At 32.1% G+C, this 17046-nt stretch overlaps 1 protein-coding gene across 1 annotated transcript in view; it reads left to right on the top strand.

Moving 5' to 3' along the window:
- LOC145249431 (uncharacterized) overlaps positions 1 to 17046 on the top strand; it is a 911941-nt gene that overhangs the window by 880064 nt on the left and 14831 nt on the right. Inside the window, exons 114-116 of the mRNA XM_080110989.1 lie at positions 1725 to 2722; positions 9199 to 9296; positions 15554 to 15785. Coding sequence (XP_079967115.1) covers positions 1725 to 2722; positions 9199 to 9296; positions 15554 to 15785 — 1328 coding nt within the window. The remainder of the gene's footprint in view (positions 1 to 1724; positions 2723 to 9198; positions 9297 to 15553; positions 15786 to 17046) is intronic.

Raw genomic sequence — 17046 nt, 5'->3', positions numbered from 1 at the left:
GCTCGATGTAATCTCCAAAATTCTTCAAGTGTATATTATATATAATTTACACTGAATTTCGAGCGGAAAACTTTTTATAATTTATGGAGGTAGCATGTTCTTGTTGTGTCAGCCATGACTGGATAAAAGTCTTAAGTAATTCACCATTGTATTCTTATATATGTTTATTGACCCCATAATTAACGTAATATAAACATATTCTCCTTTTCTCTTTGATTAGATTATAACACTTATAAAAATCATTAATTTCTTTATAAAAATCATTAATTTCTTTATAAAAATCATTAATTTCTTTATTAAAATCATTAATTTCTTTATTAAAATCAGAGAATTATTTGATTACTAGCAATTCAGCCCATCTTTGCTCGGACCCTATGTACTATTCATAAATTTATGTGCATATATATATATATATATATATATATATATATATATATATATATATATATATATATATATATATATGGTGGTGGGATCCTTCTACCGCTCCAGAAGATATCTCACTACTGATGCAATTCTCTATCTATATAAAAGCCAAGTACGTCCAAGGATGGAATACTGTTGCCATATCTGGGCAGGAGCTGCTAAAAACAGCCTATCCTGCCTTGACAGAGTACAAAATAGACTTTGTGGCTTAGTGGGGGATGCCCTTTTCTCTACCCTGCAACCTCTCTCCCACAGAAGAGACGTTGCGAGCCTATCCTTGTTCTATCGTTATTTCCATAGCAGGTGCTCGTCTGAACTCTAATCTCTGATCCCCCCTCGCCAATCTTTCACAAAAAACACCCGTCTAGCTGAATCCACTGTCAAAAGTTTCCCCCACTCTTTATCTGTGCCTAAATCAAAACGCGGATTCCATGAACAAAGCTTCTTTCTTAGAACTGCACGCCTGTGGAACTCTGTTCCGTCTGCCTGCTTCCCACCGGACTACAACTTGGATGTCTTCAAGTCCAACGTTAACAAATTCCTAATGAACCGCCCCCTTAAGTAAACACTTTATCAAATCTCCACACTAACGTACTGTACTTGCAATAACCCTTATCCCTGAGTGCCTTCTGGGCCTTGATAAGTGGTGATCACTGTGTAAAAATATATATATATATATATACTAAAAAGTCTGATTCATATCCAAATCTACATCAAAACCAACATCTAAAATTTCAAGTGTTTAGACCCACAATTGGCGGAGGAGTTTGACAGAGTTTTCAAAGGTCAAATCGTTGAACTTTGACCCCTTGACAGCCAGATTTTTGGCTGAAAACCGATTAAAAAGATTTTCTCAAATGTCAATACATTTATTTACTTTATGTCAAATCTCGAGTCTGTAGACTGAAAATTGACAGAGTAATTTTGTAGGGAAATGTAGACACGCAGACAACCACACACACAATTTTACTTTTATAGATATATAAATTAATAAAGGTTTACACCTGCATTTGTTTAAACATTAGATATTATACATCTGGAGCAACACCAAACAAGAAAATTTCAACTTAGTGGGTATTTGTTTAGTAGTCTTCGATATTTAACTGGACATACAAACATTCACACAGACATTTTCCTTTTATATAATAGATTATAATTCTTCAAGAAGAAAACAAATATAAAATTAAATAAATTTCTTAAGAAATTTATTTAATTTTAATAAAATTTTAAACCTGCTTTTGTTTATATTTAAAGTTGTGGAAAATATTAAATCACTAAAATTTTCCTATTTTTCTCAGGTTCGACACGTATCTTGTGGACGAAAACTGTGTGTTGACAGTGTGGCCATCGAGTTGGAAACCAACAATGTTGTAGTGCAATTAAAAAACGAAAGAAATACCGACCTTTTTGTGAACGGAGAGAAAAGGAACGACCTCAGATCAGAGCACTTCTCTTCAGAAAACGGCTGCGGACTACATGTCGTCCACAATTCTGCAACGGTTTACATTATTACAGTACCGGACATGCAATTTGAGATCAAAATAGACGTTGTGACCGGACACTTGACCACCATCTTCGAGTTCCCCAAAGAAGTATGTTGTAACCTGCAGATAGATTCGGGACTTTGCGGTATGTGTGACGACTGTGAAGGTGTTCCTGAACTTTACGTTTGCAACTTCTATTCGATTGAGGCCACATCAGCCAAGAATAAATACATCTCACCCAACGATGCCCAGGGGACAATAGCAGAAGTCGTTCAACAGGATTTGCTGAAGAAGGGTTCTAGTATTCTAGAAGCATCGAATATCGACCGAACATACGTAGCCGACATCGGAGCTGACAATGCGGTCTGCTTTAACGACTCATCCATCATTGCAAGTCTCAATCGCCTGGTCAGCAACAGTCATGTGACGATCGAGTTTTTCATCAAGTGTGCTCGGCCTTGCTACGGAACGATCTTCTCATATGCTAGGCGCCAATCATTCTCACTCCTGGCCGACAACAGTACCTTGGTTGTGAACAGCCGAGGCCAAAAATCACACATGTTGCTCTCGCTCGAAGACAACCTATGGAATCAGATATCACTTGTTTACAACAACGTGTCGTCAGCTCTTGATGTGTACGTATTTAATAGCGTTGGGAAAACTCAGAGGTTCACAGTGAACTTCCGTGACTATCCGTTTTCCTCTAGAGGGAATCTTGTCCTTGGAAGGTGGCAACCAGTTTCTGACGACTCAGACTACGACCAAACACTGAAATTTACTGGATGCATTGATGAATTCCGGATTTGGAAAAGGTAAGTATAAAACATTTCAGTATTTCTGTATTTTGCAAACGAAGATTCGATTATTTGGATTATTTGGATTACTGTTCGCATCTTTAGTATTATTTCCAATCTCATATAATCTCTTACATTTTTCAACTGTCTTTTGTCAAATCTATATATATAAAGTAGTAGTGTGTGCGTGTCTGTGTGTACAACTCTCCTACAACCCACTGGACCGATCATGACTAAATTTGGCATGATAATGGTCCACTGCCTAGGGATGGTGCACACCATTTTTCAAGATTAAGGTCAAAGCTATGTATATATACTCTCCTACAGCCCATACCACTCGATTCATCATGATCCAACCTTGCATGATGATAGTCCCCATCTAGGGATGGTGCACACAATTTTCCAAGGTAAAGGTCAAGGTCATAGTCTTACTGTTTGTTTGTAAACAAACTGACAGTTTGAGCACTGTGCGACGAGCAAATGCTACTTTAATAGGCATTTGAGGAGAAATATTTACAGGCACTGATTCTTGGTCTGATGGTTACAGCTGCCGACTATCAACATGATGGTTGTAGGTTCGATCCATGGCTGGGAAAAGGTGTATCTAGCCGCACTGATGAGTTGTGATACAACGAAACAGTACTGTATGTGGATGACTATATATATATATATATATATATATATATATATATATATATATGTACTCTCATATAGCTGACACTACTGGACCGATCATGACAAAACCTGACATGATGATCGTCTCATACCAAGGCATGGTGCACATCATTTTTCAAAGTCAAGGTCAAAGGTTCAGGTCGGGACTTTGCTGTATGCTCGGATGCCTACAAACCAGCTACTCGAGCATATGTGTTAATTCAAAAATATTTCTATAAAACTGAGTTAACTACATGGAAATTTTAATGAAACTTTATTTAACGTCAGTTAATTATGATGAGTTAGAAACCTTAAATAATTCACAATTGTATTATTCATCTGAGGATTGGACCTTGAATCTTACAACTGAATTTAATCAAGTACTTTATCCATTACACCACAGGCCCTCATGTACATTTTTAGAATAAAATTTTGGAGCCTTAAATCTGTTCTCGTTTTTTGATACACAGTTTTACTACTTATCAATTTTGTTCTACTCATCATTATGTAAGATAGTGGATATGAGTGCGTGAGAAAGTATCAGCAGCAGCAAAGAATGGCTGGCTTATGAAGAGATTAGCAGCAACAGCAGCAGCAGTTGAAAAAAGCAGATCTGCAAATTAGAAAGAAAAAAAGGAGAGAAAAATACACCGTGTGTTCATGGTAGAAGCAAAGTGGATGCCAAAGAGAATGGACATGTAAAATCGAAGACAAAAATGGGCCGGCTGTACCCATCTTGCGGTCAGAAGAAAGGGAGACGCATGCAAGGCTAAAATAGACAGGTGGTAGCGAAATACTTTTTAATTGTTGCCGAAAGTTACAGTAATAAATGGTTTTGTTAAAAAAAGAAAAAAATGCCGACCCGGATTTTAATTTTTTTATTTTCAGTTTTATTTTTATGAATTACTAAAGTTTTATTTTTATGAATTACTAAAGTTTTATTTTTATGAATTACCACAGTTTTATTTTTATAAATTACCACAGTTTTATTTTTATGAATTACCAAAGTTTTATTTTTATGAATTACCACAGTTTTATTTTTATGAATTACCACAGTTTTATTTTTATGAATTACCAAAGTTTTATTTTTATGAATTACTAAAGTTTTATTTTTATAAATTACCAAAGTTTTATTTTTATGAATTACCAAAGTTTTTTTTTTATGAATTACCAAAGTTTTATTTTTATGTATTGCTAAAGTTTTATTTTTATGAATTACTAAAGTAAAGTGTGACAGCAACGTTAAATTATATATCCAGTCATGATTGACAGAACGAAAACATACTGCTTCCCATGGATTATATAAAGGGTTATATTTGAAATTTCTTGCAGATTCTCGAGTTCAACAGAAGGATTTAAGAGTTCGACAAGAACATTAAATGTATTTAAATATGTATTCACAAGAAGATATATTTTTCTGATAATATATATGTATTTATCTATGAATATAGACAAAGTTAATCATTTTCTTTGGTTGTTGTTTTGTAAACGAAGGTTTTCTCTTCATCAACGCCCCTCATAACATTAGAAATAGAAACAAGAGAAATATCAAATTTTACAATTTATTTAAATAACTTTGATAAAGATACAAATAAAGTTTTAGCAAAATAACATATCAAGATAGTAAAAGCTCTACACAATTAAGTGGAGGAATTAATATAAGGAATAAAAGATGAAAATGGAACTTAATTACATCATAACATTAATAAGGGAAAAGGAAAAAAGATTTTTTTTTTCATTTTTTTTTTCTCTATTGATCTAATGATGTAATAAAGTTTTTTTTGTTTTGTTTTTTTACAAAGAAGCCACCACTTATCAAGGCCCAGGGGGCACTCGAGGATAAGGGTTAATAAGTGTACAGTAGTCAGTGCGACAATGACGTAGTAATTGTTAGTAGTGGAAATTTGGTAAATTGGATTACTTAAGGGGAACGGCTCATCAAGAACTTGTTTACATTGGACTTGAAGACAACCATATTATAGTCAGCCGTAAAGCAGGCAAATGGAAGAGAGTTCCACAGGTGTGCAGTTCTAAGAAACCAGCTTTGTTCATGGAATCTACATTTAGGTTTAGGCACGGATAAAGAGTAGGGGAAATTATTGATAGTGTTTTCAGCTAGAGGATTGTTTTTCATAAAAGTTTGGCAAGGGGGGACCATAGATTTGAGCTCAGACAAGCACTTGCCAGGAAAATAACGATAAAACAGAGACAGGCTCGCAATGTCTCTTCTGTGAGAAAGAGGTTGCAGGGAAGAGAAAAGGGCATTCCCCATTAGGCTAGGAAGTCTATTTTGAACTCTGTCAAGGCAGGATAAGCTCTTTCTATCAGCTCATGCCCAGATGTGGCAACAGTACTCCGTCCTTCTCTGAAATTTAGCACACAGATATATATATATATATATATATATATATATATATATAATTATTTACTATAATAATTATTAAGTACCTACAGACACTAGTGTTTCCTTCCTTTCGGGAATCATCAGTGCAAGGTATCACGATAAACACTGGTTGATAGATTCGAACCCAGCAACAGAAGCCATCTCTGGCTTCATTAGCAAGCACTTTATCCAATCGGTTACCATTTACCGTGAGAAATACTGTTGAAATTTAAATATTTATTTTTTAATGTTTTCTTTAACCTCTGTCAGAGTGATCTAATGCGCATAAGAGCTAAATTGACCGACTTTTTATTTCAACTGAAAGTGTTCAATGATAAGAAATGAGTTCCGTAAAGAGGCTGGCAAAATTATTTACTATAATAACTATTGAATACATATATATATATAAGCTACTTTGTTGGTGTGTGTGCAAAAACTCTCAACCAAACTCCTCTCTGAATATTTGGTCTACAGAGTTGAAATTTGATATATAGAGTATTTGGATCTGTAGCACACTTTCAATTTCATTTTTAGCCAGCAAAAATTGCTGTTAAGCGATCAGAATTGAAAACAAAGCAATTGACTATGATGAGTTAAATCAAATAAAACATTACTCCTGCTGTTATTTTTGTGCATGTGCAAAATTAAACATTTATAAGAACTCAAAATTGCTTCATTTTTAACTTTTTGTATCCATCTCTCGGTCACTCAGATAGAAACGACGCTTGAATGATAACTAACGACTAACGTTGGAGTGTTAATCATTCTGATTTCGACTCTAGCTGATAGTACCCATATCATATTATTTTTATAACTTTTGAAATCATTATTTTATATTTGATAATAATCAATAAAGTATTGACTTTATAATGATAATTAAAAATTCTGCATGAATTAAAATATAATATTTATGCATATTTTACGACCAGGCAATGCCAGGCAATCTGTTAGTATATATATATATATATATATATATATATATATATATATATATATATATATATATATATATATATGTATAAACAAGTTCATGTGTTAGAACGTTTTCACCCTAAATTCTATGCAATTATGCACAATGTAGAAACTATGGATAAATAGAATTAAGTTCAATGAAAAGAATCCATAAAAAAATGTATAATTAATTAACAATCGTTTTGCAAAGGAATATGCAAATTAGTTAACCTTCATGTAGTTGCTCACATATCCATGACTGAGTATATTAAAAGTTCGTTTTAATAGTTTTTTAAATAGAAAACGAGTAAACTTTTAATAATGTCAGCTAGAAAAAACTCAATTTTATAAGTATAATAGATAACAGGTCTTTTGAATTTAAAAAGAAAACTGCACGACAGAATCGATGAAAAAAATAAAATCAAGTAAGGATGAAATTTAGAAGCACATATTTCTTAGATTAAAAATTTGTAAAATTGTTTTCATTAAATATCCAGGAGAAAATGGGAACAAAATTATGGATTTTAGCATTCATTAAATTTGATGGAGATAATATTAAGAGCGATATCAAGTATGGATTCAAAGTCAAACTAAAATAAAATTTTCTTAAAGGATATCCTAAAATTGCAATTTTATAATCAGTTAAATATGTTTATTCTAACCAACATTGGATCGAAAAAAAAAAAATTCTATTATCTATCCTAAATGAAATTAAAAATCAAGTATGAACAAGATTTACAAATAACTGCATTTTATTAAAGGGAAATAACTCTAGCTTTTTCAATTAAAACCTCTCAGGTAATATTAGCAATCCAAGGGAGGTAATGCTACTTTGAAAAAAAAAACAATCTATAAATTAAAATAGCCGTCTCTATATAAAAATATATTCTACTAAAATTTAATGAAAAACAAAGGTAATTAAGTATTTTATAAAGCAAACAAGATTATTGAAATAAAAAATGATACGTATGATAATCCTTATGGATAAAGAAGTCATCGTTAAATATACACTATTAATTTATAATAATCTATATGCATTATAAAAGTTTTTGGAAAAGTTACATATCTTATTACAAATTCTTAAAAATTAAAATAAACATTAAAATTAAACATATAAATAAATTATTCATTAAGATCAGAGTTAAAAGAAATGCAACTCAAAATAATAAGGAATGTGAACAATTATGTATAAATATATTCAAAAAATTTAATAAAAATAAATATTTTAATTAAATTTCTCAAATATATTTATATATATTTTTATATTGAATTTTAGAGCGTGATTATATAATATTGATTATCATAATATATATATATTTTTTGCTGAGCTATAATATTTGTATATATGTAGTATGAAATTACATTTATCATTTTTTTTTACAAAGAAGTCACCAATTATCAAGGATAATAATAGAAGCCACTCGAGGATAAGGATAATGAGTGTACAGTAGTCAATGGGAAAATGTCGTAGTAATCGTTAGTAGTGGAAAATTTGTAAATTGGATTATTAAAGGGATAGTCGATCAAGAATTTGTTCACGTTGGACTTGAAGATGACCATATTGTGGTCAGTTGGAAATCAAGAAAACGGAACAGAGTTCCACAGGCATGCAGTTCTAATAAAGAAGCTTTGTTAATGGAATCAGACCAGGGGGACCATAGATTGGAGCTCAGACGAGCACTTGTCATGAAAATAACAATAAAGCAGAGACAGGCTTGCAATGTCTCTTCTGAGGGAAAGAGGTTACAGGGCATCCTCCACTAGGCTACGAAGCCTATTTTGAACTCTGTTAAGACAGGATAAGCTGTTTCTAGCAGCTCCTGCCCAGATGTGGTAACAGTACTCCATCCTTGGGCATACTTGGTTCTTATGCAGGTAGAGAGTAACATCGTTTACTAGCGGGAGGGGGGATGCCTGGTCGTAAAATACGCTTAAATATATTTTAATTCATACAGATCCCATATTTATTATTACAGAACCTATTATCTATTGAATATTATATTGTACCTAATATAGTATTGATTTCAAAAGTTAAAAAAATAACTTTGGTACGATCAGCTACAATCTAAACCAAAACATTTAGCGTTCCAGCCATGTTACCTACTGTTGGAGCTATCGACAGGTAGATAAGAAATATTTAAAATTAAATTACTTCAAACTATGAATGAATCTGCACAGAAATAATAGAAATATGTTGGCAATTTGAAATGAACATTTTGCTTTTCAACTTGCCGATATATTTCTGTACGCATTATCCATCCAAACAAAGATTTTACTCCTTATAAAACATCCTTGGTGTATGATTACTATTTCTTGTTAATTTCAATCTCATGTGACCAGTAGTTTAAGAGTTTATCAGTTGAATATTTACAAGCACACATACATACATCAACTGTTTTATATATAGATAAGTATTATTATTATTATTATTATTATTATTTGTTGTTGTTGTTATTGTTGTTGGTCAAACTTCAAGGTAAAAACATTATTTTATTTTATTTCTCAGGTACTTTGATAGCGTTGAAATACAGGGACACTGGAATCGAACATACAGTTCAACTGACGAAGGTTTAGTTTGCTATTGGTCTTTTAGCTCACCAAAAGGTAAGATTTCTAATAAACATATTGCTATTAAATAAGCAGGCCAGAAAGACATTGATTTGTTAGACTATATCACGTGATAGAAGAGAAGGGTTTATTTGAAAAAGTCAACATTAAGTAGCAATTTGTCTTCAGCAGTGACCACATAAAACATTTACATCTGTTCTCATGGACAACCTCAAACAAAACTGTTCATGGAAAGTTCCAAGGCAACCATTTTGCAACTAATGGAATCATTTTATGTAGAGCAAACAGTATGCGCATTATTGTTTATGCAAACACATTTTTCCCCCATGTGTAACTTTACACACGTTTTAAGTTGTTAATATGTAGCAACACAACACATAGACTCCATCACAAAGAACGTACGAAAAGAATAACACAAGGCACATTTTGTACATAGTGAAGCAACTGACATTTATTTACAGTCATTTGTTTTTTAGTGAAGCAATTGACATTTATTTACAGTCATTTGTTTATTTAGTGAAGCAACTGACATTTATTTACAGTCATTTGTTTATTTAGTGAAGCAACTGATATTTATTTACAGTCATTTGTTTATTTAGTGAAGCAATTGACATTTATTTACAGTCATTTGTTTATTTAGTGAAGCAACTGACATTTATTTACAGTCATTTGTTTATTTAGTGAAGCAACTGACATTTATTTACAGTCATTTGTTTATTTAGTGAAGCAACTGACATTTATTTACAGTCATTTGTTTATTTAGTGAAACAACTGACATTTATTTACAGTCATTTGTTTATTTAGTGAAGCAATTGGCATTCATTTAGTCATTTGTTTATTTAGTGAAGCAACTGACATTTATTTACAGTCATTTGTTTATTTAGTGAAGCAACTGACATTTATTTAGTCATTTGTTTATTTAGTGAAGCAACTGACATTTATTTACAGTCATTTGTTTATTTAGTGAAGCAATTGACATTTATTTAGTCATTTGTTTATTTAGTGAAGCAACTGACATTTATTTACAGTCATTTGTTTATTTAGTGAAGCAACTGACATTTATTTACAGTCATTTGTTTATTTAGTGAAGCAACTGACATTTATTTACAGTCATTTGTTTATTTAGTGAAGCAACTGACATTTATTTACAGTCATTTGTTTATTAAGTGAAGCAATTGACATTTATTTAGTCATTTGTTTATTTAGTAAAGCAACTGACATTTATTTACAGTCATCTGTTTATTTAGTGAAGCAACTGACATTTATTTAGTCATTTGCTTATTTAGTGAAGCAACTGACATTTATTTACAATCATTTGTTTATTTAGTGAAGATACTGACATTTATTTACAGTCATTTGTTTATTTAGTGAAGATACTGACATTTATTTACAGTCATTTGTTTATTTAGTGAAGCAACTAACATTTATTTACAGTTATTTGTTTATTTAGTGAAGCAACTGACATTTATTTAGTCATTTGTTTATTTAGTGAAGCAACTAACATTTTTTTACAGTCATTTGTTTATTTAGTGAAGCAACTAACATTTATTTAGTCATTTGTTTATTTAGTGAAGCAACTAACATTTATTTACAGTCATTTGTTTATTTAGTGAAGCAATTGACATTTATTTACAGTCATTTGTTTATTTAGTGAAGCAACTAACATTTATTTACAGTCATTTGTTTATTTAGTGAAGCAACTGACATTTATTTAGTCATTTGTTTATTTAGTGAAGCAACTGACATTTATTTACAGTCATTTGTTTATTTAGTGAAGCAATTGACATTTATTTACAGTCATTTGTTTATTTAGTGAAGCAACTAACATTTATTTACAGTTATTTGTTTATTTAGTGAAGCAACTGACATTTATTTAGTCATTTGTTTATTTAGTGAAGCAACTAACATTTTTTTACAGTCATTTGTTTATTTAGTGAAGCAACTAACATTTATTTAGTCATTTGTTTATTTAGTGAAGCAACTGACATTTATTTACAGTCATTTGTTTATTTAGTGAAGCAACTAACATTTATTTACAGTCATTTGTTTATTTAGTGAAGCAACTGACATTTATTTACAGTCATTTGTTTATTTAGTGAAGCAACTGACATTTATTTACAGTCATTTGTTTATTTAGTGAAGCAACTGACATTTATTTACAGTCATTTGTTTATTTAGTGAAGTAATTGACATTTATTTAGTCATTTGTTTATTTAGTGAAGCAACTAACATTTATTTAGTCATTTGTTTATTTAGTGAAGCAACTAACATTTATTTAGTCATTTGTTTATTTAGTGAAGATACTGACATTTATTTACAGTCATTTGTTTACAGATCTGTAACATGTCTATCTTTGTTGGGATTTTGAATACCTGTTTGAATACTGCTCTCTCGAATCTCTTTCAAAAGAAAGCTACTAACGCCCGAAAGTATCCTATACCTCTATAAGGCTATAATTCGCCCATGTATGGAGTATTGTTGTCATATTTGGGCTGGTGTATCTGCCACTAGTCTCTCGCTCCTAGACAAGGTTCAAAAGAGAGTCGCGAATCTGATAGGTCCTGAACTGTCAGCTAAACTTCAGCCTCTGTCCCACCGACGAAATGTTGCATCCTTCTGCCTGTTCTACAAGTATTTTAACGGTGAATGCTCTGACGAACTGCAAGCACTTGTGCCCCCTCGAGGTAAATACCCCGATAAACCCGACAAAGCAGCTAAATCCCACCTCTTCACAGTAGAGATCCCCAGATGTAAGACAGCCGTCTACTCCAGTAGTTTCTTCTCCAGAACAGCTAGACTTTGGAATTCCCTTACGGGTCCCTGCTTCCCCAACTGTACTTACATGCAGAAGTTCAAGTGTTACGTGAACCGACATCTTGCTGCCGAACTCCCTACACAGTGTCCCTGATGCTTATGTCCCTGATAGTAGCCCCCTACAGCAAAGTGGCAATATGCCTTGTTTGGGATGAAAATGTAATTAAAAAAAAATTTTTTTTTTCTAAATACCACTTACTTGAATCTTTATCAGATACCGTTCCTTCAAAGCTCTTTCAAATACTGCTCTCTCAAATCTCTTCCAAATACCGCTCTTTTTTTCTGACATTATTCTGAATCTTCACACACGTTCTTCTTTTTATATTCTTTTTTCTTCTTTGCCATTGACATCATTTTGCACGTGGTTCGCTCATCTGCATACAGCTGCCATACTCACATCTGTTATGCATGTGCGTTCTTGCCAGTGAGCAATCAATGAAACAATAGCCTGTCTTTTTACATTCATGCACGAGTGCTGGTCTTTATATTCTCAGTCATTTTTTTTTTTTGTGTACGTCATGATTCCCTCATGGTTGTTGAGAGTTTCATCAGTTTAGCTAGACAAACAAAACTACTCATGTAACAAACCATGATAGAGACTTGCTGAAGTTTCAAAGGTTTTATTAGAGATAGATAGTTTATTCATTGAGAGGAGAGACCAATTTGTAATTAATTAATTACTTCTTAACTTGTCTTAATGATGGAGATGCACAGGCAGAGTGTCAGGGCAACATTCACTTAGATCTCTCCCAACAATGAGCTGCGTTTTTAAAATCCTTCGATACTTTCTTTTAAGGCGTGACGTCATCAGCTACTATTTTTTTCAACATATGCATTTCTAGCTAACCTTTGACCCCCACTATAATCAGCAGCAGTGTATATTTCTGTTTGCTGCCAAATTACCCTGACATAATGTGACTCTTGCCAAAATCATACTAGTTAACATATAATCGCTACTTACTGAAATAGTTTCAATATACAACATGAATAAAAAGGCCATAGAAATCGGTTTGTAGGATAAATCGATAATCCAGTCAGAATCACTTTCAAGCCATCTTGAGAATCAGAGAGATTAAAAGATTTGTTCCTTTTATTATTATCATTATTATTATTATAACAATTATTACTATTTTATTATTATTATTTTTATTATTAATATTATCATTGTTATTATTATTATTATTATTAGTAGTAGTAGTAGTACAATTATTGTTGTTATTTTATTTTACCAATTATTATTATTACTATTATTATTTTTACAATTATTATTATATTACAATCATTATTATTATTATTATTATTATTATTATTATTATTACAATTATTATTATTACTATTATTATTTTTACAATTATTATTATATTACAATCATTATTATTATTATTATTATTACAATTATTATTATTAATATTATTATTTTTACAATTATTATTATATTAACAATTACAATTATTATTATTATCATTATTTTTACAAGTATTATTATTGTTATTATTATTATTATTACAATTATTATTATTTTTTATTATTATTATTTTTACAATTATTATTATTATTAATATTATTTTTACAATTATTATTATTATTATTATTATTTTTACAATTATTATTATTATTATTATTATTATTATTATTATTATAATAAATGCATGGGCAGTCAATGTTTTGAGATACAGTGCAGGAATTTTAGAATGGTCTGACAAGAATTTGCATGCCATGGATATCAAAACAAGAAAAGTTTTAGCAATGTTTGGTATATTTCACATTCGAAGTAGCGTAGCAAGGCTGTATCAAAAGAGGAAAGATGGTGGGAGAGGATTGAAAAGTGTAAAAGATTGTGTTAGAACCGAGGAGATGTCATTGAACGAGCATATGGTTAGAAGTGAAGAGCGGATGCTTAAGGTTGTGGCCAATGAAGTGGAGGTATGTGAGACCAAGGCTGATTATGTGAAACGTATGGAGAGAGAAAGGGCAGAGGAACTGGCTAGGAAGAAAATGCATGGAAGGTTCTTCCAGTATATAGCAGAAGTGGTTGATGAAAGATCATGGCAATGGCTTAGAGCTGGATATCTGGCTAAGAGTACTGAAACTTTTGTTTGTGCAGCAAAAGAGCAGGCATTAGGAACACGATTGTTAAAAAAAGTGGTTCTAGGAGAGGAAGTTGTTGCAGAATTCCGAATTTTAGGTAAGATCTAAAAGTCAATTGCGCACCTTGCAGCAGAGTGTAGTGGACTGGCCCAGAGAGAGTACTGCAAAAGACACGATCGCACGGGACTCCGGATATATTGGGAGGTGTGTAATTAGCAGAAAGAAACGAGACACATCGGATTGGGGTGAAGTGTGCTGGAAAATGGTTTGAGGAGGTGCCTCATGAAGTGAGACCAAGTGAGGATGGCAAGGTAGAGGTATGGTGGGACAAAACTGTCATAACGACCAAGCAATTGGAACATAATCGTCCGGATTTGGTCGTCATTGACAAGGTCTCAAAAAACTGGCAGATTGTAGACTTCTCAGTACCCTGGGACAGGAATGTGAGAGAGGAGAATGAGAAGTGGAGCAATTATGCTCCATTGGCCTTGGAGATAAGGCGTATATCCGGGGTTAAAACACAAATAATCCCGGTCGTAGTTGGTACACTAGGAACAGTATTAAGTCGTCTGTAAGGACAATTGAAAAAGCTACAAATTCCCGATGTTTTAGGCGGCCTTCAAACCTCTGCAATTATAGGTACCATCAATATCCTTAGGAAAACCCTTGATCTTTGAAGCTCCTGGTTTGAAGCCGGGATTAAGGGAAATCCTCTGGAAATTAATCCCATTCCTTTCCAGAGGGGCGTTCATAAACGAAATCAGAATTATTATTATTATTATTATTATTATTATTACAATTATTTTTATTATTATTAAAAACTCATTAGGAGCACTTACACAAGTCATTACCAGCACTGTGGTGTTCCCTGGAGTCTGAGTGACAAGCCTATACATATCTCCAGTGCTCTTCATCTCTTGATAATCAACACAGGTGACTTCACATTCCAAAAGCCACTTACTATTGATTTCCCACTAACTTCAGCCATTGGTATTTATTGGGGTTTATGTGGCAACAAGGCTCCCCAAAGAACCAGTTCTCTCCACCCTTTCCAGTGGAAGTTTGGCTAGCGCTCGCCCTCCTCGGTTCTCACGGACCCTTCACAGCTCTTTCATGTAATGCCATTCAATTTAGACGCCACCATTTTTATAAGTGTTTTTCAATTCTTATTATTTTTATTGTTTCTTTTTGCTGTTGATTATCATTCATGATGATTTTGTTGGTATTTGTTTCCTCAATATCTTTAAATTAAGGATTCTTTTTAGAAGGATATCGGGTACCTACAGGACAGACCACCTGAAGGTTGCCAACATCCCCAAGTCAAAGTGTTTCTGTAGAACAAACTGTTGTTGTTGTTGTTATAATTACATGTCATGTATATTTTGTTGCAGGTCGTGTCTATGTAGATGAAGTATCAGGGGTCCTTTTTAAAATACCAGAACCACCTTTCCGAGTGCCAACGGTCAACATCTCAGAGGCACCGGTTCCTTTCAACACGGAATTAGAAATGCGAGATAAAGGCTTGCTTATTAGCAGAAAGAAACGAGACACATCGGTGGTAAAGCAAGACGCATTTGGAATTGACTTGTGTCGAAAGATTTACATCGATAGCGAAATGGCCAGGTAATCTTTGAATTGATTTCTCCCTCTTTTTTTTGTCTCAGAAATCTGTTTAATAATTTAAAAATGTTTTACAGATTGTAATGAATTGCTTTTTTGATGAGGGAGGGAAGACGGAAATAATTTCAACGAAATAAATTACAATATATCAGTTTAGAAGATATCAGTTAGAGAGATATCAGTTCTGAAAAATATTAGTTCTGAAAGATATCAGCTCTGAAAGATATTAGTTTTGAAAGATATCAGTTCTAAAAGATATTACTTTTGAAAGATATCAGTTCTGAAAGATATTAGTTCTGAAAGATATTAGTTCTAAAAGATATTAGTTCTGAAAGATATTAGTTCTGAAAGATATCAGTTTTGAAAGGTATTAGTTTTGAAAGATATCAGGTTTAAAAGATATCTGTTTTGAAAGTTTTCAGCTTTGAAAGATATCAGTTTTTAAAGATATCAGCTTTAAAAGATATCTGTTTTGAAGGATATCAGCTTCGAAAGATACCTGTTTTGAAGAATATCAGCGTTGAAAGATATCAGTTTAGAAAAATATCAGTTTTGAAAAATATCGGTTTCTAAATAAAAGTAGAATTAAAGGCATATTGAATGGAGAGACATTCTTGTAATAAAAAAGAATTTTAAAAAAAGATGACAAAAGAAATAACTGAGTAGAGAAGAAAATGTTGCGAAGATGAAATGCAGTTCTTCCAATCAAGCATTTACAACCAAGTCAAAAAGTCTTCAAATTATAAAGAATTTCAGGTTAGATAATTGATAGCATTAATCCAGTCAGAATCAGGAGAGTGTTGTTCCTTTCTTATGTCAAGACAAAAAACTATGATTTCAAGAATTCAAAATGATTCATTATATTTTATAAACCGATTCAGGTATCTGATTGGTTGATTTTTATCACCCCTGGTTATAAAGAGAATGGTTCAAATTATTTGTCATAATATCATAAGATTATGGTAAAATCTAAATATTTTTGAAAGTAAAAAATTTAGATAAGGAGAAAAAGAATTATTGAATTGAAGAAATAATTCTGAAAAAAATTTTTGAAAAATGAATACATTAAAGAATTAAAGATACAGAGATGCTCAGTACTAAGCCTTGTTTCTCAACTAGGGCAATTAACATCACCCCTCTCGCCTGCCTCATACTCTTCCCCTTAACTGGGCATCTTGGGATGATATTTACTTTGTATGCTAACATGATTGAACTGGGCCACTCTTGTCTGACAGGTTTGACAGTTGCTGGCTTCTGTTTCTGA

Source organism: Euprymna scolopes, chromosome 28, assembly GCF_053919585.1.
Source record: "Euprymna scolopes isolate OS-2025 chromosome 28, ASM5391958v1, whole genome shotgun sequence".
NCBI classification, from domain to species: Eukaryota; Metazoa; Mollusca; class Cephalopoda; order Sepiida; family Sepiolidae; genus Euprymna; species Euprymna scolopes.
This window is presented reverse-complemented; position numbering and strand designations above follow the sequence as displayed.